The following is a 21,485-nucleotide window of genomic DNA, read 5'->3' as shown; positions in this document are numbered from 1 at the left end:
TATGTTTTTGTCCTGTAGTTACACTGACATGTCTTTTAAGCCGCTGGAATGCAATTAGTGTCAATTAACCCCCTAGAGATCAAAATGTCATTTTGTGAGCCTTAAATATTAATAATTTAGGTTTGTTACTATATTCAGTAGGCGGTATTAGTGGGGTAATGACAACTTTATACCCATTACTGCCTGATGTTCAAATGCAAAATTTCAGACTAGGCAAGAAGTAACACAACCAGAGAAAAGTCACAGAACATCTGAAACACTGAAGAAGGTGATTCGCAAATCAAATCTCCTGCTGTGAATAAAAAGCTGCTAGAAATGCAGTTATTTTGTTTCATGGCTAGAAAAGAATGGGATTTTTTATCATATGCATGCAGAAAGCATTGCAAAGTTCTCAGAAACAAAAACAAAACAAAACAAAAACAAGTGTCCTGAAAGTGGGTGTTAGTGATCAAGGGAATGACTTGTGCAATTATGAATTTTGTGATAAATACAGCTTTTATTCATAGACAGAGAGATGGAAATGTCAGTCCAAAATGTTACTAATTGGGCTACTAAAAATAATGTTCATGGAAAAAATACACAACCAGAGTACTATAGTATTAAATGGCTTCATTTACCAACCCAAGAGCAATATATGAGCTCAAGTTAATGCCGTCATCTTGTTTTACCTCCCCCCTTTTAGGATGTCATCTGTACAGACACAGATACAACTTAGCTCTTAAATAACAAGAAACCACAAGATTACTGACATTGGTAGCAACAATAGCGGTAATGACTAAATTGAAAGTAGGTTTTGGTGATTTTCTACAGGTCGATTGTGACAATATCTTAATCAGTTGAAGACATCCATCTGATGAGTAACAATCAAAATCTACAGAAGCGGGCTTGTAGCAGCAGGCAGATAGCTTTGTTTGCTCTGCATAATTAGATGACAGCAGCAGAGGCAGGTACATACACATGGGACACGACAGGCCCATATGTTGGAGACTGTATAACCAATATCATCTACACCTGCCTCCCTCTACGGTCCCAAGCTGCAGCCCCTCACATATTCTTTAAAACCATGCCAGAAAAAAATTTGAAATTGAAAAACAGGCCACAGGAATTAATGTGTTCACAGAGGTTAGCAGGCATGGGTGTTCATTTTAGAATGGATGTGCCTAATCATTATTGAGGGAGTCATGAATGCTTGAGGGGAAGGCTGCTTAGCAAACAGTATTCAACGTGACCGTAATGGTGGTGAACACAGTAAATCTTAGAGTATGGAGAGTGATTTAACAAGGTGACGAAATTTCTTAAAGTTGATCAGTCTGGGTCTGCAAACAGAACATCTAGTAAAGGCATACAACTGTGCTACTGTCATCCTTAATGAAGAAAATCCCAGGAGAAATATGCATCTTCTCTCCTCCTCTTGGAGTCTTGGAGAGCAAACTGTTAGAGCAGCAACTTGTCAGAGGCTGCAGAAGCATCACAGCGAGGTGTCTGCCATCAGTTCAATCTGTGAGCCCAAATGACCTCCGAGCAAAAGCACATTACTGACACGTTCTCTGTCGAGAGTCAGGACAGATATCCTTTTCTACATTTCTTATTACATTTCCAGCCACATTACATTGAGTATGGCACTTTTTGTAAAGAGAGGCAGACTGCAGTGACATTTTTTTCAGCCATGGAAACGATTCATTTGGACCTATTTGGAATAATATTTAAACAGTGCCAGTACTTGAAATCTACCAAGTAAATTTCCAGTACTCATAGACAAGACAAATATAAAGAAATGATTACTTATTTCTTTCATTAGCCTACAAAGAACCAAAGCCAGGGAATGAGGGAAATTACAAAAAATGGGAGAAATTAACTTCCTTTATCCCCCTGTGCTCCCATGAAACCTAAGCTGCCACCTAATATTGCCAAAAGATTGTTCAAAATTGCTGTGAAACATTAAAGTCATATTGAGAAATGTGTTTCCTCAGGGTTTATAATGGATTAACAATCTATCCTATCCAATGTGTGTGTGCATGTGATTTTCTGGTGTGTGTGTATGTGTGTGTGTGTGTGTGTGTGTGTGTGTGTGTGTGTGTGTGTGTGTGTGTGTGTATGCATGTGGGTGGGGGGTATAGTGTTATCGAGAGGCCATCTGTCTCCAGCTGGACCATTAGCTCTTCAGCTGTTCTGAATGTGCCACAGATCAGTCAGTCAGACAGGTACACAAACACACACACACAGGGTCTCACTGCAATGACTGTAGCTGACAAATCAAGTTTGACATTAGAGGTCAAAGGGGGATCGGCAGCCTCATCGTGACTGATATGGTACAGCATAATATTACTACTGCAACTGAGCTGGCAAATGTAAACAAGATAAACATCCAAAATGCTCACTGCTGCCAGAATTCAATATCTAGCTTAAAGAAAGAGCAGATCATCTGCTAATTAAAAAAAAGAGATTTGAGGTTCAAGGAGAAATGCTCCTTGAATAGAAACTGGGGCTGGATGTGACACAGCTTATGCAAGCTGGCATGGACATTCACCACTGAACATATGGAAGGACCATGGCTGCTGGCGGGGGGTGGTGATCTTCTGCTCCCCAGCCCGGCCAAGCCCAGCCATGCTAGACAGCCCCACCACCGCCAAACTCAACTAGACCAGACCAGTTAGTACTCAGAGCTCTCTGAGGCTCACCTATCTATGTAGTCATGGCAGTCAGAGCTTCATCGACCTGGGGTAAGCCTGAACTACCCTGTGCCAGGTGGCTCTACGGGGAAATAAGCCCCGTAGAGGAGCACTACATCACTTGACCAAAGGAGATGGTCATGGACGTGAGGGGAGAGACAAGTTGATGTCTGCAGCCCCATATAAGCAAATACACACATACAGTCTTACCTTTTCTTTCACTTTAAATACACAAAAAGTAAAAGAAAATGTCTATATGAAGTGCATCTGTCCCTTATATTAATATAAATACATTCATACAGCCATTCCATATGGATGAAGGAATAAAATAGCTCAAATATCACAAATATACTGCACATGAAAACAGTAGACTTGACCATTTCCTCCGTGTAGTTTTCTTCTTAATTGTTCCTGAATCCCATCCTCTTTTTCATCCCATCTTTTTCCTTTTTCTGGTCACTGTCTCCTTCCTTTCCAACGTGCTTCTTATCCTTGTAGGCTTTTACATTCGTAAAATGCCAAGCTAGCTGTTCTGCAGTTAGAGCCACCCAGGGCGTTCACTTGTCCAGCTGGTAAGGGAGCCACAGAATCTGCTTGCTACCTATTGCTCCATCTTCACTATATGACATTTTGTGAATGGTGGGGGGAAATCAATCCAGCTAGTACGGGATGTTCATAATAAGTGGTGAGTAACTGCAGCATGATTCATGGCCATCCTCCTCAGAGAGCTGCCCTATTCCTGCTCAATGGAGCTGCTTTCACCTTTTCATCTACCGCCCTTTTTCCTGTTCTTATTCGCCATCATCTCTCTTTTCCTCACTGTTATTTTTTTTCCTCTCCAGCAAGAGAGTAGTGCTGGGGATAATCTGTTTGGTTCTCTCAGTGGGAACCGGTCAGTCCCCTCTGAGCCTGACCAGAGCTGAAACACTAAGATAAACCTCATCTCAGGATCACTGGTGCTTGGCAAACTACAGGGGGCAGTAGGTAGTGGCAGAATGAGTTTGGAAAATGCATATCATCAGTGGATCTTATAATTCAGTAAAAGTAATGAATCACTGTAAATGTACCTAGATTAACCTGAATTAAGTATAATGCAAGAGCTTGCATCATGGAAATATGCTTATGATGCATTGTTTATGTTATTCAGAATTCACAGGTGCAACCCAAAGTAAAAACATAACAAATAAACAAGTAAATCCCAACAAACAGCTTACACTCTCACCCTCTTGTGCTTATGCTAATGAATATGAAATGAATTAATGACTGCGCCCTCTTGCACCTTTTTATGCAGAAAGGTAGATGTCATATTTTGAGGTTGCGGAAGCATCAGGAGAGAGGATTAACAATAACATAGAAAGCTCTATTTAATGTTTCTTTTCCAATTTTCATTTAAAAAAGACAGGGTGTGTTTCAGATTCCCCATATCTTGTCAAAGAGATTACAACAGAGGCTGAAAAAGCAAATTCAGGAGCATGAGTTCTGTGGTGTGATAATACCAATTGTCTTTTCAAAGTTTTAAACTGTTGCGAGAGAAACTCATATAATTACACTTTCATTTATGCTAAAGAATGCTTGATTATTCTTGGGAAATTTTAATTTCTTTCTCTTAGGTCAACAACCAAGTATTTAAATGCTCAAAGTAAGTTCGCAAAAAATTTAAATGAAAAACTCTGTGCATATTATGTTTATGAGCTGTGAATGTTTGAAAAGAGTGAACTGTTTTCACCTGTGTTCTCCACTACATTTGTGTTTTCTGGTTCTGAAGTCTTCTCGATCACTGTGAGACTGCTGTCTGTTAACACATCCATCAATACGGCTCAACGCTGCTCCTCCTACGCATCATTTTGACTGTCCCACCTGTTGAAAGAGAGAGCCAGAGAGGCACAGAGAAATAGAAAGAGACATTAGTATGAAGAGAACCATTCAGGGGTGACTGCCATGTGTCTTATGTGGAAAAATATTAACAGCACTACACGAGATTTCATTACAACAAAGACTGACACAAGACACAGACCAACACAAAGTGGCAGAAATTGAAGAGAAAGCGTCAAACACAAAAGAGACATCAAAGAGGCCCTTGGGGCACCAAACAGTCATTCAGTTTTTCTCTGTATCACAGATTCATGTCTAAGATTGATTTAAACTTTTCCAACCAGGAAAGTACACAAAGAATCACAGCTGCAATCACTATGGCAACTGTATGCCATACTATCCTATTTTAAGCATCATTTAACATTTATAGCACAGTTGTTAACCTATGTGAACCTTACATAGGCGGCTCTGAGCATATTTGTTTATTGTAATTAGCTGACTCCCTCCCCTCTCTGTGCCTCAGCAACAAGAAAACCAACCTGGCTCAAAGAGGAGAGATTAAAGAGATGTGACTGAGGCAGTGACAGCAAATCCTGAACACTGACAATACTTTTTATTTCAGCAAGTGATGGTGAAAGTGAGGGCAGGGATGATTGAGTGTATGTGTAGCAGGGTGCGGTATACTGGGTACAATGTAATACAAAACAATACTTTAAAGGATTAGGCCGGTCATTTTTTATATTAATAATATTTTCAGCGATCTTCACACAGAGAAGAAAACTGACAATGAATTGCCTCTACTCAGTTAATGTCTGTCAGCTGTCAGCAGTCCTGGTGTGGCTTTTTCATTTTGCAATAGATCTCTGTTGTTCAAAAACTATTAAAAACATCAGGGAAAAGACACTGTTTCACCTGGTGACAAGTGAAACCCAGACCCATAGGCTTTGAGCGGCCATGAAGTTAGCACAAGTCAGAATCAACTGCACATGTGTGAGATATTACGCAAGTTCTCTGCTTTGTTTACCATCCGCTAGCTCCTCACTTTCAGGTCTGGGGTTTGCTAATGAAGAAATCTGTCACCCAGTGCAGCTGTGTGTTACACTGCTGCTCTTTAATAGTTTTTGAACAACACAGAGGTCTATACCACAGACAAATAATCTGATCCAGGACTGACACACTGATGGACATTAACTGTGAACAGAGTCGATTCATTGTCAGTTTTAGTCTCTGTATGGGGAGTACTGAAAATACTGCTCATTTAGAAAATGAACAGCCTTATCCGTTAGCATAGAAAGAAAAGAGGTTGAAGGTTGCCAGCGTCTTGATATTGGGTCTGGTGCCAGAGAGAAGAAAAAGCATATTAATCTATTGTGAATACTGAAATAATATTGATGATACAAGGGATTATGGGGCAGTAAATGATGAACATTTGATGTTGTGCCCTCCTGCCTGGTTATATTGTTTGTTTTTTTACAGTTGCTGCAGTCCTTCTCTGGAGGAGTGGTGCTGCAGGATGACAAATGAGTCAGGGGAGGGGATCTAATAACATGATCTCCTTGTGGTGTGAAAAGGGTGGCTGGGAGATTAAGACAGACGGCAGACAATAAGACAAAGGTAGTGTGCGGCTGACTACAAACAACTGCCAGCTCTTTCATCCTATTGCTTCTAAATGTCATTAGCTGTTCGCTGACCTGAGCAGGAGAGCTACCTGAAGGGAACCCCTGCTTCAGCTTACACTTGCAGACACACCGGCTCAGTGGGTAATTACCTCATGAGCCATCACATCTGCTCATGTGTGCAGCAGATACAGGGACCATGTAGATAGACCCCCAGAACAACCTGTACTTTCCTTCATAAAGAAGCACTATTACTGCTAAAGCTCAGGCTTAAGTATACCTTATATTGATAGAGCTAAGAGATGGTTTGAGGTCATCTTGTTTGAATTCAGCACACTGAGAAATTGAAATTCTGCATCTGGCAATAAACATGTCTTCTTTGACAAAGCATGAATTTAAGCTGGATATCCTTGAACTGGCTGACCCAGATGAGCTAAGCCCAAACTAATCAATGTAACAATCCTGAGGACTCAGAAAAAGTGAAGTTACACAGTACCCTATTAAAAATAGGCTGTAGCCACTGAGCAGAGTGTGTCCAGAGAGGCATTGGCACAACACACAGCTGGGATGCTGTTCAGGCTGCAGAGGTCCTGCCAGAGCTCATCGCCTTGAGCTGCTTGTGGATATGTAGCAAGGTCCCTGCATGTGTGTGTGTGTGTGTGTGTGTTTATGCCCGTGTGTGTTAGACAAAGCCCCAAGGCTGAGGATCCACAGCATCAGCATCTACTGGCAGAAACTGCACATAAAATCACATGAAGACAGAGAGAGAGAGGTGGAGGGAGTAAATGAAAGCCGGGCATTTCACAAGGCTCACAACACCCCTCCTGCCAGCCAGCTCCAATGCCTCAAATGTGTTTATTTTCCACATTATTCATGATTCTCCTGTAGGCCCCCCCCTTTACCATCTCCACCACTCTGTCAAGACCTGACGAGAGGCCATTTCAATAATGAAGATGGACTAACTGCAATAGAGAGTGCACATAAATTGAAGCTACAGCCAACAAGCATGTCCAATTTGCCAAGCGGTTAAGCCCGATGTCTGGGTGCAGCTTTAAGAGAGCACCGCAACTGCCATCAACAGGTTTGTGCTGACCCAGTTCATCCATCCACAACATTAATACTTCACAGAGGGCACCACCGTTTAGCTCTGCTGCAGGAAACCACTGTTTAAACACCAGGCATTAGGGCACGTAATCACTGTGCACTCATTTCTCTAGCATTCAGCAGGTGTAGGAAAATGGCTAGTACTTCTGACCCCTACAACATTCTTGTGTGTGAGCTGGGCCTCTTTGCATGATGCAAGTCAGAAACAGAGACAGAGCAAAGAGTGGGAAAAGCCAAACAGAATGATTAGGATTTGATTTATCCTTTTAAACCCTCCTCCACACACCATGTGTTAATGTGCAAGCTGGATAACAAGATAAGAACATGTTTACTTGCTCTATATGGAACTTATCAGCACCACAATCTAATTCCTGCAAGCCTATTCCAGAGGCCCCATTTCACCACATTTCTCCTCAGTTCAATTGCGTTTCTCCAATGAAGCGGCAGCAAGAGGGATGGCTAGAGTGGGATCATGTATAATTGCTGAAAATACGAAGCAAGGTCCCACAGCAGTAGTATATGAAGGTACAAAGAACCCTTTGTGTCAACAGAGAGACAGAGTGAGTTAGGGGCCAAGGAATAGATCCCCAACAGAGGAGCTCTCAAAGAGGGCAAGGCGCCACAGGGAACACTGATCCGAACAGACAGCGCTGAAATGGCGACTCCTCTTTTCAGCACAGGTATATGGTTTCACAGCAGCTTCACCAGCTGGCTGCAGACGGGCTGAGTAACCTGCCTCACACGCAACTCAAGGTAATACTCTGGAGCTCATGAGCTTGCAGCAATACGTGGTAGGAGTACAGAGAAACATAAATCCAATATAGACACAGGCACACAGTGATATTTTAAAAATAATGCAGATGTTGCATTCACAGACACTTATTAGCAGGTATGAACCTGTTTTTCATCTCAAACGCCAGAATTTCAAAATCTTCACTCAGAATGACACTGTGAATGGTAATGAGGGTCTGGACTGTTTTAAATAGAAGCAGAGATGCTACAATGTCAATGACATTTTTCACATAATTTAATATCTGAATTCAACCTGACCTACTATTGTGAGGAGGGCAAATATTCTCCAGTGTCTAAAGACAAGCTGGGGATCTAAAAACTGCTTCAGCAACAAGAGAACAGACAGACCTCTGCTTTCTTAATATCAAGCAAGAGTAAGCCGTCATGTCACTTCATTATTTCCTTCATCCCCATCTTATTGACATTCTCTTGATAACTGATAGGTAGACTACAGAGCTCTCACCTATCTCTGTCCTGTTTGTGTCTGTTCCTTCTATGCTGTAGAGGAAGCAGTAACTCTCTAGTCCTCTCCCTCCCTCTCGTTCTGTTTCTCTATCACACACATGAGCATTGTTCTGTCGAAGGTCAACAGTTCTCCTCATAACTGGTATGTCAGAGCTCTCCTCTTCTGCACCCCCACCCCCCAGACACACCAAGCCAACCTCAGAAACACAGCCCTGTCAGTGGATGACAGATCAAACACTTTGCTGCACCTCACGTCGCTTTATGACTCAAGGCTTCATTTGAACACACTGCACAACACATACAGTCAACCACCTTGCTGATCGTCAACGTGTATGCATGCCCTGTTCCTGCATGAGTGGAAAAAACAAGTGATATAGTCAATCAGTATCACATTAAAGTTTTTTCCTACTCTCTTTTTGCTCAGTTTTGATCTCTACCACCCCCACCTCCTGAGGGAAATGATCCAGCTCTTCAGCTTCACTGAATTCACCAGCTAGTCACTAACTGTGTCGGTCTGCTGTTTGGTGCTGAGCAGGTAGCTTGCAGCTACTGTAACTTACAGCTGCCTGCACCTGGAAACATGGGTGAAGAGAGTCATAAGGCTGAAAAAAAAAACATTAAAGCTGCAGCCATAAAACAAAAATAATAAGCTAATAGACACTATACAGCTCCCTGGAATTGAGGGGACCTGGAGTCGAGTGATAATTCTCTGTGGTTTCATCACTACCATGTAATTACTTGATCTACTATTATATTAAAAATATTGATTATGTCAGCTTTAAGTCCTGGATTTCTAATTACAATTTGCTCATAATCATTAATATTTGATATCATGTCAAAATATGATAGTCTGAATTCCAATAAAAAATGACTGTAGATTAACAGTTACACTGAAATACGATACCGTATTTGTGATCCTATTTAGAAACATTACAGAAATAGAAAATGATTTTAAAAACCTATCACTTCTGCTCAACACAGCAGAAACTGATTGAATTGGTGGCTTGGTGTGTCAGGGCCATAATAGATCTACAATTTATAGGTGTTTCCTGAATGATGCCTGTGTTTTTGTTTCAGCCACCTCTCAATGCAAAGTTTGAATTGGCTGAGTCTTTCATGAAGTCTGCTTGTCAGGTAATGTCTGTGCTGCAGCTGAAGACGAATATCAGTGATTTTATATGTGACATAAGGAGAGAGAGAGAGAGAGAAAAACCATTCTCTATCTGTGTATCTTAATTCAGCGGTGTGCTTCTGCTCCTGCATGCCTTCTCTGTCAGCTGTTTGGGACTGCATTTGATCAAACACCTGAAATACCTGACATGGCCAGAGATGGCAGAGATATGGTATAGTGAGATAATCATTGTCAATCACAGGCAGCTGAAGAGCCCAGGCAGCGTCTGATAGGTGGAGATTCAGGATGAATCAGGATTATAGAGCTGATCTTTATCAGTTGAGTTCCAGTGACGTGTGGTCAGGGGAGGCAGGTGAGGCAGAGCCTCCCCTGTCAATCTTGAAAAGAAAAAAAAAGTTAACCATAAAATATAATAAATGTTAATATTTGTCGGCTGGTGTGTGTTGTAGGCCCTTTTGCCGGTCGAATCCGATGTTGAAGGAGCTTTTTTCAATAAAGAAATGTCCCGTCCCGTATGTCCCGTTCAAATACATGGAGGAGATGCGTGATGGCAGATTAACCATAAAACCCAGTAAAAAAGTTACTCGGTGAGGCAAACAGTACGCCTGCCTCAAGGCAGAGGGCGCTAGTGAGCCCACAGATTCTTGCGCTACCTACAATCTTCTTCGTGCTTGTTTATATTTCCTTTACAATCCGCCTTATCAAAATGGAAGATTACATTTCCAAGCTGAGAAAATTCGCAAATCTGGACTTTCAATCAAAACATTTTTGATAGTCTGGACATTTTTGTCCAGAAGGATCTTCTTTATTGAAAACATTTGTTTTAACATTGGATTCTAACGGTAAAAGGGTTTGTAATACATACCAGCTGACAAATAGATTTCGTGTACAAGAAAAGGTAAGACCATAAACTTTTATTATTTCTAGTTAGAAATAAGCTCAATTGGAATAAATTTTAACCTCAAATAAAATATGGGTCACGCTTGTGTGAAGAATGCTGATATGAGATAAACATAACACATTGTCTGTTAACAGACAATTTGTTAACGGTTCATTTGCATTTGTAAATCTGACTGTAAAAGAGTCGGTGCCTCACCAGCTGTCAACCTCACCACACGTTACTGTTGAGTTCAACCTGCAGAGCAAGGTCTGGGCAATTGTAACCACTGTTACCTGTAAGGCCCCTGTCTGCCACAAAATGCAGTACATATTTGTCAAAATTTTCTCAGCTGAATATATGATTAAAGTAGCTTTTTACCACCATACTCATAGGTGTCCAGTCAGCTTTTGCTGTTGAATGTATACAGTGCTACATTGAGATGGATTAGTTTGCAGTGTGAGTGTCACATGGTCCACGCTGTTTCCAGTGTCTACAGTAACCCTTCCTGGATACATAAGCTCAATTACAACAAGCATTATGTATGAGCCTCTTTTAGACTGTGTGGAATTTGAAATAGCTGTTAGGATTTTTACTGTACAAGCACTCAAACTGAAATGGCCTTTTAATGTTTTGCAGGATGTTTTGTACTTAAGCAGTTGGTGTGGTTTTTAAGGTAATATTTTACACACAAGTTTGTTTCTTCCTGGGTCTTGGTAGCTGAAGTAGGACACACAACATCAGGAAGGCAACATATGATGTATAGTATGAAGCGCCTTCCCTTTTTAGAAGTAAAAAAAAGGAAATAATGAACACAAATAAAAACCGCATTCAAACATCCAGCTGTGAACAAACTACTACTATAATGGCCAAATGGCCATTGGCTCATTATCTTGGATTGACACTGTAAAAGATATGTAGCTACCTGTGTATAGTTCAGCATGAAAATCTCATGTTTCTACATCCAAATGTTTTAGGACAATGTCACTGTAGTTTGCTATAACACAACATTAACTTGCTGTACCATCTGATAACAACTCAAATCTATAGTCTCAGACTGGAAACACCTGTAAAACATGATACAATAAAACATCCCTGAAGGTCTTTGCAATGCATATAATGTCCATGATATTGGATTGCATAAAATAGTAAGGTGTTTATTCGATTCTATCCACCTTGGGCAAAATACAGTAACACTGACACCTTACTGTTGAACTGTATTGTTCTGAGCTGCAAGACAAAACACTGTAAAATGCTTGTTTTGTCTTCACAGAGGTGATATTTATGGCAGTAACTATTATACTTCACAAGTGTATTTTGCCGGTGTTTGTGTTATTATGTTAATCATTATGTTTTAATGGAGGAAAGCAATTACAGGTTAACCCTTCGCTTTAGGTCTGTGTATGAAGGCTATTAAGTATTTAAGAGATAGTGATCTTTTTTTTTATTTTTAGTGGCACAGTGTTGCAGTGCTTAGCACTGTCACCTCACAGCAAGAAGGTTTGGGGTTCGAACCTTGTGGCTGAATGGGGTTTCTCTGTGTGGAGTTTGCAGGCTCTCCCAGTTTTCTTGGTTTTCTCCTGGTACTCCGAGTTCCTCCCTCAGTCCAAAGACAAGCAGGGTTAATTGCTGACTCTAAATTGCCAATAGGTGTGAATGTGTGTGTGAATGGTTGTCTGTTCCTGCAACAGACTGGCGACCTGTTCAGGGTGTCCCCTGCCTCTTGCTCACTGTCAGCTGGGATTGGTTCCATCCCCTTTGAAATCCTCTCCGGGATAAACAATATACTGTAGATAATGGATAGTTGTTGCTGTTGTTTTTTAATTCAGTTTGATCAGCCATTCAGATTGTTCTAACTCGGCCACGGCACAATGATAATTGTTATTTAGAAGAAATGATAATTTTCTAACAGAAGAAGGTGGCAGATAAATGTGTTGCTAAACTATATTCTCAAACATTCTCAAACAACTTTACATTCATGCAGACAATATTCCATGAATAGTAACATATTTACACATTTACAGCTCAGAAACAAGCACATACTTTGTGATGTATATCTCTGAAATGGTTATATATTAACTCATAACTGTGTTTGTCAGCAAAGAGAGGAAGAGAGAGAGTGATAAGAAAAGGAGAGAAAGAGTGAGGAGAGACAAGCTGATGCCTCCAGACACTGCTGCATACTATGTTTACAATGCTCCTGCACTCATATATGTACAGATGATCAGTTAAAAAAGTAAGTTTTTGTTGGGATGGGGGGGGGGGGGGGGGGGGGTAATCTAAATTGGGCTGGGACTTTGCTGGTGAATGACAGAGAAAAGAATGGCAATAAGGCAGGCAGTAGGCGAGGTGTTAAAAGTTGATTAGGTTGTTAAAGGTCACATGCTGTAGTCAGGCCTCATCAGCTGTCCCAATGGAGCACGAGTAGCAGCTCAGGGTCTCAGCACTGCCACTGATGAGACAGAAGCAATGGCATCCTCACTAACATCTGGCTATATCCTGCCTCCATGTACAGCAATCTTCTCCTGTTGCACGCTGCACACCATTCATTCATTTTCTACCGCTTAGTCCCTGAACGGGGTCACGGGGGGGCTGGAGCCAATCCCAGCCGGCCATCGGGCAATTTAGAGACACCAATCAACCTAAGCTGCATGTCTTTGGACTGTGGGAGGAAGCCGGAGTACCCGGAGAGAACCCACACAAGCACGGGGAGAACATGCAAACTCCACACAGAAAGGTCCCGGGTGGGGCCCGAACCCAGAACCTTCTCACTGTGAGGCAACAGTGCTAACCACTGCACCACCATGCTGCCCGCTGCACACCAGTACCCATTTAATGTGATGACATTAACAAAAATACATCTAGACTAGCCTGAGGTTGCTGTTACAATCTGCACACAGATCACATAGTGCAGAGCAAGACCGGGTGAGGCATGTAAAGCTAAATTATTCAGTCACAGAAAGTGGAAGTGCACTGTGGGTTCTGAACATGCTAACACATACACGTGGGCTAACTCACTATAAACTTCCACAGTACAGCTTCATTTGCTCATTTGTGAAAATCTGTTTGGTCCACCCACTGCTCTTGAAGGGTCAGTCTTATGAAACTATTGCGTATGTAATGAGGCTCTGTATACAAGCAGCTCTGCACACACACATTACATACAACAGTATTCCCACTCAGTACAGTTAAAAAGATGCTGATGTATGAGTAACTGCTGATAAATAGAGAAGAATGCATCCACCCCCCAGAAAGCCAGAGCTGCAACTACTGATCATGTCCAACCCCTCAAGCTCCTGGCTGATACACACAAAGCCACACACGCACTCACACACTTAGATTGCATGCATCGAATAATCTTTAGTGCAACTGCAAAAAAAGGTCAGCCATCAGAGATGCAATTATCATATTTCCAACAGGTGCATTTATTAGAGCTACGCTTCGTTTGCTTGGCTGAATCTAAATCAGGCTGGAAGGATTGAGGGCCATTACACCGCAGTGATCACTGCTAATACAGTGACATAATGTCCTGCAGGTTTACATGCCTGCAAAGGCACTCTGTCAATGCCTGTTTCTCCCACAACAATGCCTGTCAGACGCATTATGGGTTGAAGTGATCAATATTTTTTATTACCACCACTTTGTTCTACCTCTCTCCCATAAGCTCCAGAATAATTGACATTTATGCAATTTTCAGGGCCACTGCTTTTCTTCTCTTCACAAGTGAGCATATGTGTGTTTGTGCGTGTGTGTGTTCCTTACTATAAATGAACGTGTGGCAGCATTTGGCTTGTGTTGTGTATTAGAAAGTTATGCATCTATCTGACTGCGCTGGAGTGTGTTTGTGTGCTGATCTGGGTGTGCTTGTGTTTGATATTGTGTGTACACTGTGTGTGCATGTCTCTTCAACCTAAAGTTAGAGTCCCTCATAATGAGAAGCCCTTAAAGGTGAGGCTGGATCACAGGGAAATGGCATCAGAGCAAGAAGTGATGATGGTCGCTATGGCGCTGGCCCCCATGGTATCCAATCACAGCTGAGAAAAAAAACAGCACATGTAGCAACACAGAGCTATACTGTATCCATTTTAATTCAGCCTCTGCAAGAACAGACCTGCCTACAGTGGAGATGGTAGGAAAAAAAAGCTAAATCACACTCAATATCAGTGTTGGCTACAACTGCCATCAATGGCTAATCAATACAGCACTGCACCTATGGGAGATATGTTCCATTAAGTCTGTGGGTCAATGTGTTTTCCAGCAGATAGCACTAGTTTATTTTCCCTGACACTTGTCCCAAGCCGTATACCCCACACGCCTGATTAGCTGCCCTGCTTGGCTCCAGTGATGTGTATCAGTGGTCACCCCTGGAGTCCTATCAGTCAGTGACTGTCAGAAAGCAGAGGGCGAGCACATGCGACCTCTGCCCTCTGACCTAGGATCACCCTCAGTTAATTAGGTTCACGTATTTGCCAAACATCTGCTCCACTTGCGCCATTACTCTACCCTCTGAAATATGGATTCACATGTATAACACAGACACAAATAGTGTTAGTGAGTTATGATGCAGAGGTGGGCTAAATATTGAGCAAATAACAGACCAAAAAACTGCTGCCAAATTTCAACAACCCAATATGCTACAGTATTGGCTGGTTTAAGAAAACAAGTGCAAATGAGGGTTTCATTTTTACACCACTGGTCATTTGTCCTTTGGCTGATACTTCTTTTCTTTTATTTTCAGCAGCATGCTCTTTGTCACCACGTACATGCCATCACTACACAAACTGACAAACAGAATGTGAGAACAAGCACGTAACACAAGAGCTAGTAATTAATGAAATGACCTCTGAATGCTGCACCTACAGCAGCCCCCTCTCATCACAGCTACACACACACACACACTCACACATAGACTAGAATAGAATGGCTTTCTGTAGCTGCTGGAACCTGCCAATTATTCTGTACTTTACTGGACCCTCGCTGCATCTGAGGTGTGATTGGAATAACAACCATCCTCCGAACCACGCAATTCTCCATTCCCTGTAGGGCAGCAATGAACCAGCAGGAGGAAGAAGGAAGGGAGCGTGACGAGATGGTAGCGATGATGAGGAAGAGGATATGTATGAGACGGAGGAAGAGGAGAGGGAGGGAAGCAAAAAGCTGAGGATTACATGATAAAGGAGAGGAAGGGGACAAGAGGGGAAGAAGTCAAAACCAGGGGCTCCCTGGCAACATGCAGAGGAAGAGGCAGTGTGAGAGTGAGCGCTGTCTGAGTGACACTCACTCTCATATCCCCCCCTCTGGGGAAATAACCCCCTTAATCCGGCATGCTCTTTCAGATAGACAAGATCCCCCTTCTTCTCCCAGCAAGGATATGAAATGCTCCCCCTTGCGATTCAAATACAAGTGATGAGGGCTAGAAATCAAATAGACAACAATGTGACGTGGCGCAGCTAGAAAAAGACATCAATGTCCCGATCTCCTCCTCTGTGGCAGCTGACTCGCTGCCAGGAAAGGAGGTACAAAGTCATTGGTTCACACTGAAGGAAGTGGACAGCCATTGGCTCGTTTGTTGGGAGGTGGCAAAACACTGATAGTAAGAGGTACAACATTATATCAGGTGCCTTTTATGGCAAACACCTACTTTTCATAGGACAAAGAAAGCCTATTTTATCTTAAAGCACTGGTCTTACAGTATGGTGTGCAGATTTTCTTTCTTTGTGTCTAAAATAACTGGCCAAAATATGTAGCTCCTTGCCCTTGGTTTCTAAAAATTACACACTATATCCTTCCTGCTGTTTTTAATGCCTAGTTCCTCTTAGTAATATCTTTTTTCATAAGCACACACAATGTGACAAACACTCAGAGACAGAGTTAATTAACAGTACAGAGCACTGGACGGACCATGGAATCAATAAAGTCAAGGCGGGCCTAGTGGCAGCAGGCCGAGCGGGACCCGCCAACCACACAGCCTTTTCAGTGTGAACCAGGGGAGGTCTTTTTCTCTCCATACTGGTAAATCACTCCACAGCCAGGCTGCTTGGTACACAGAGCGAACTACAGAGCTAGGCCGACACAGTGTGATATTATATTAGCATTACAAAGGCTTTCCCACCATCTGTGACACACAGTGGAAAAAAAAAAATCACTTTTCTGTTTCCAAGCCCTGAGTGCTGATGTTTCCATAGGTTCTGTGAGGAGGGCTGATGGGAGTGTGGCTGGGGGGATGACAAATGAAACATGCATTTACTACAGCTTCTCTGACACGTGTGATTCACCCCCAGTACCGTACATACAGCACTTAACACCCTCAAAACCTTGAGGTTATTCGATGCCTTTTAACTTCAGCTCACGGTTAACAAATATGGTTATTTCCAGTCATTATAAACCTATTAATGTTGCAACAGTGGCACTTCTAGTCTGATTCAAAAATGCAGGGCCAGGTTTATGATCATTTCTAGCATAGCGTATGATAAAAAAAAAAAATCCATAAAGTGTTATGTTCTCCTCAGTGAGAGCAGACCGAGTTTTGTGCTTCACTCAGCGGCCTAGGGGAACGAACAGACTTGGCTCATCCACACAGCTCTCCTTGCTTTCCACTGTAGCCTGTTGTCACTAGCCCCTGGTCGTACGCCAGTCGCCTACTTGGCAGGGAGAGGTGCTGTACAAAGCAACTGGCAGGTCTGGTAAATAATGCTGATGGAGTGTGATAGAGAGAGAAGCATCTCCTTTATTCCACACAGCTACTCTATCTGTTTCGGCAGGGAGAGAGGAGAGACAAATGCTGCCTGCTTTTTTTTCCAATATAGACTGGAGAAGCAAAAAAAAACTACCTACAGTAGCTTCTTTCATGATGTTTGCCAGATTAAGATGAACCAATAGCCCTCAGCCAGTGACTTACCAGCATAACCAGCACTGCAGTGGCAGACAACCTGCCAGCAGCTGGGATTTCCAGTTGAAACATCATGCATACAATTACACAGATGAAGGAGGGATAAGTGGACGACAGCAAAGCTGTGTTGAGGGGAAACACTTCTCCAGGCAATCACGAAAAGCCCTCTACTTAGTCAGTGAAACAAAAAAAGAAGGAGAGTGACAGAGAGACATGAATATCACATGGTGTTTGACTGACTTCATCGTTCACCAACACAGAAACACAATCACCCTACTGTGAGAATGCTGTCTCTTCTTCAGCAGCGCTGTATGAATTAGGGGTGCATGAATGCAAACGCAACCTTAACTTCAGACACAGTAGTAAAGAGCTCTGGAGTCCATGTAATGCGCTGTTAGAGTTTTTATATGTGACTTTATGTATGCAGAGCTTTGGCAGGGCTGAAACTGGACCAGAAATATCCCATTAACTAAATTTACATCAGACCAATGTGTAAAGATGTGAAGGAGATGTGCAGCTTACCAGGGACTGCATTTAACAGGAGCACACCCTGCATAGTACAAGTGCACACCATTCAGTGGCTTCAGGCTAAGGAAGCATGAACATCAGCGGAAGAGGGAAAAATCTTGTAAGTGACAGCATAAGATCTCATATTATAGGCTTTGCTTCAGCCCGTGCACATGTGGACCCCTGCCATCTGATGTGGATATTAACTGGGAGTATTACTGCATATAAGGAGCCTATTCGGCCCAGTGGCAGTATATAAAGCCAGTCACATCCCCATGGGAGTGTTAAGGGTCAATGAGGTTTCCAGCACGGTGTAATATTCCTGTCATTCTGAAAACACCTGTAGATGCATCCAGCATCATCCTTTTCACTAAGGGTAATTCACATTAGCATATGGCCCAGAATATACAGCCTGGTGAAGCAGTCAGGAAGACAGCCTGGTGAGAGCGAAGGTAGCAGGGTGAGCTGTCTTGTCAAAACCAATATCTACCTCTTGAAGACTAGACTAGGGGAGAGACAGCCAAAATGATCTGCATAAAGGAGAGGCACTAAAATCACCTCTCATAAAATACGACAGGGGAGCCAGCTCACACTGGTTAAAGTATGATGAAAGGAATGGAATCCAGCACAGCTCCCTGTCTGTGGATAATCAAACAACCCTGGCGCTAAAAGCATGGCATTCAAATTCAATTGTGAAAGCTGCTGCTGTCTGAGAAAAGAAAAAGACGCAATAGAAAAATACATTCCTGTTGTTTTGAACTCAGTGGGAGCTTAAAAGACATGTTTTATAATGCCTCCTATTAAAAAGAAACACACACAGACTACAGCCAGAAAAATAGTTAACAGTACATTTGGTATATGCTGAAAAAATTGGTCCTATGGTAACTGTGTTAAATGATGACTGATCGGTAATGCAATAAAAACATTAATGATTCAATAAAGTGCAGGCAATAGCGCAATATCATGATATCTTCAAGCCTGAGCGTGACATCCACATCTAATCCCCAAAGAAACAGCAGTGCATATTAACCAGGAGCTGGTGACAATACATCACATGGATTATCACAACATGCCAATGCACAAGATGTCCTTGCTGCTACAAGACGATCACCTTGTGCAGCTGCAGTGTCAAAGAAAGGACAAAGAACTGGAAGATAAAAAGAATGCTTAAATGCAGCCAGTTAACTTATACAGTATCTATGGGATAAAATACCATTAGTGTGCGTACATCAAAGAGCTGCACACGTTCAGTGATACAACAGCAGGTTTTTACACTTAGACTGCAACGTAGTGGTGCGGCAAAACAGCCAGGGCAACAGAGAGAGAGAGAGAGAGAGTATGAATGCCTTATTACAGTGTGTGAAGTGGAGCTGGGAGCAGCAAGAGAGAGGGGAATGTCTCAGCGACAGAGGCAGAGGCTGATGAAAGCCCCGTACACTAAAGAGTAGTTGAAAGCGCAGACACATGACACAGCTCATAACTGCTCACCATCCTGGACAGGATCGCATTCGTGTAGCCCTCTGCTTCATGTATAGTTAAACACCTCACAGCTCCAGTTCAATTCCAGCTAAAAACATTTGCTTTTCAACACATACAGAAAAATAAATAAAATATGAAATATCAGGGTGAGCCTCGCGTAGCAGCGAGCTGGAAAGACGAAGCAGTGGATGATCCCAAAATGGAAAGATTTCTCTTAACAGTCAATATTTCATTTTAATTAATAGAACGACTGAGCAGGCTGTAGTGTCTCAGACACATTACGACTGTGTGATCTTCACACATGGGTGTATCTTCAAGGCCCTTGGTGTGTTTGTGTATGGGTGTCAATGTGAGAAAGTGTGTGGGTGTATTTGCTTGACTATATCTTTGTGTAAGGGAAAAAGGGAATGATGTGATGATGAGAGTGACTGAACAAGAAGGAGAGAAAGAATATGGACATGAGGGCTGAGAACAAATGAGAGAACATGGTGGTGATGGTAGAGAGACAGGGGGGTGTCTTTGTGAGCCCAGGGGGTAGGTGAGATTACAAATGTATACACAACGTTCTGGAGCATAGGCCAAGAGTGTTGCTGTTCCTCCAGAGCGGCTTGCTGCAGCTCACTCTGTGCCTTGTTCTGCTCGATGCCCAGGGCAGCCATTCAAAGACGCTCCCCCAGCAGCAGAACAGATAGGCTCTCATATCCCAAATAACAGAGTTCCTCGGCATAACAGCACTGTTGTTGAAAAAACAGAGTAGACAAGGCTCACATTTTTCTCCACTGCGACGTTATTTGTCATTAGCAGTGGGCTCAACTGAGAGCATTTCCAGCTGGCTCTTTCTGTTGTAACATATTACTGTTATTTCTAATGTTAAAATGTAGGGCAGTAGGTAATTGCTCCTCCTTAGCCTCCTTCCATTATCATTATACCCAGATTAAGGCGGTGCTACAATTATCTCTACTGTCATGTAAACATCCAGGCTCATGTTAGTCAAATTAAGGTAGAAATAACTCACTTAACCTGAATTGCTTGTCAATCTTATGAATTACTGTTGCATGTATAGTCTAACTTCTGTCCATGTTCAGATTCTACTCATGATCAAAGATAACTATATTTTTCTATGCACAAATATTGGTGCAGATATTTGTAACAGGAGTAACAGCTATTTCTGAGTGGCAGCAAAAAAAAACCCTCTAGGCAAAAACAATAAACAACAACAGTGGCCCTGCTTTTTCTCTTTTAATTTGTGGCACTAATAAGGCTACAACAGACTCTACCAACCAAACCTGATCATCAAAAACTAAAAATCATGTAAACTCAGTCTACAGAAGAACAGTACTCTTGGTTATGCAAAAGCTTTAATTGAACACATACTTGATCTTGTTTTCCTCATTAACTGGGTTATAAGGTGGATGTAAACAGGCACTATCTTGTTATTGCTTGCATTTTGAATGCATTCGGCAAGTGCTGGTGTCAGAAAACAAGACGCAAAAACTTGTGTCACCTGGGCTGTGTCAGTTTGACAGTATTGGTACAAACTCTGTGCACTCGCTTCTCGAGGTGACGGTAATAGCAGAATAGTACAATCAAAATATATCTTATGCATATTGCACTTGTCGAAACACTGCTGTCAGTGAGTCCTTTTGCAAATGAAATATATTAAGCACTTTGTCATTGTTAATTTCCTTTTTTTAACCTTCCGTTCATTTTCATTTTGTTTACAATTTATCTGACATAAAACTGAAAGAACATGCCCAGCTATTCTGGTGAAGTGCTGGCTCGCATACAGACATCAAAAATGAGAGAAAAATTAAAAAAAGAGAACTCATTATCCCGATCCAATTATTTACTTATAGAGATCAACACCTCTGCAGTCAGCTGACTAGCATGTTATACTAGCTATGACACATGTTTGACCAACTGAAGAGACCGATCTGACGCAAAAACATGTCCACATTTAGAGAAAGCAACGAGCGCCAACTTGAAAAATACAGGGTAGAATTAGAATTCAAAGTAATAAAGGAATTCATTAAAATGATTTTATTTTTGGATTATATTACCTTATTGAATACTTAATGAAACATGTCAGTGCAGGTTTGTTTTTTAGTGGTTTCTTTTCCTAAATTGAATGTATATGTTTTGT

At 42.0% G+C, this 21,485-nt stretch overlaps 1 protein-coding gene across 1 annotated transcript in view; it reads right to left on the bottom strand.

Moving 5' to 3' along the window:
- The window catches only part of nexmifb (neurite extension and migration factor b), a 48,660-nt gene that overhangs the window by 4,576 nt on the left and 22,599 nt on the right, over positions 1 to 21,485 (bottom strand). The window contains exon 2 of the mRNA XM_020619277.1: positions 4,396 to 4,526. Within this exon, the coding sequence (XP_020474933.1) occupies positions 4,396 to 4,477 (82 nt within the window). The 5' untranslated portion in view covers positions 4,478 to 4,526. The remainder of the gene's footprint in view (positions 1 to 4,395; positions 4,527 to 21,485) is intronic.

The sequence above is a fragment of the Monopterus albus genome, unplaced genomic scaffold (genome assembly GCF_001952655.1).
Source record: "Monopterus albus unplaced genomic scaffold, M_albus_1.0 scaffold217.1, whole genome shotgun sequence".
In the NCBI taxonomy this organism is placed as follows: domain Eukaryota; kingdom Metazoa; phylum Chordata; class Actinopteri; order Synbranchiformes; family Synbranchidae; genus Monopterus; species Monopterus albus.
Note: the sequence above shows the minus strand (reverse complement) of the source record. Positions and strands in the feature narration are given on the sequence as shown.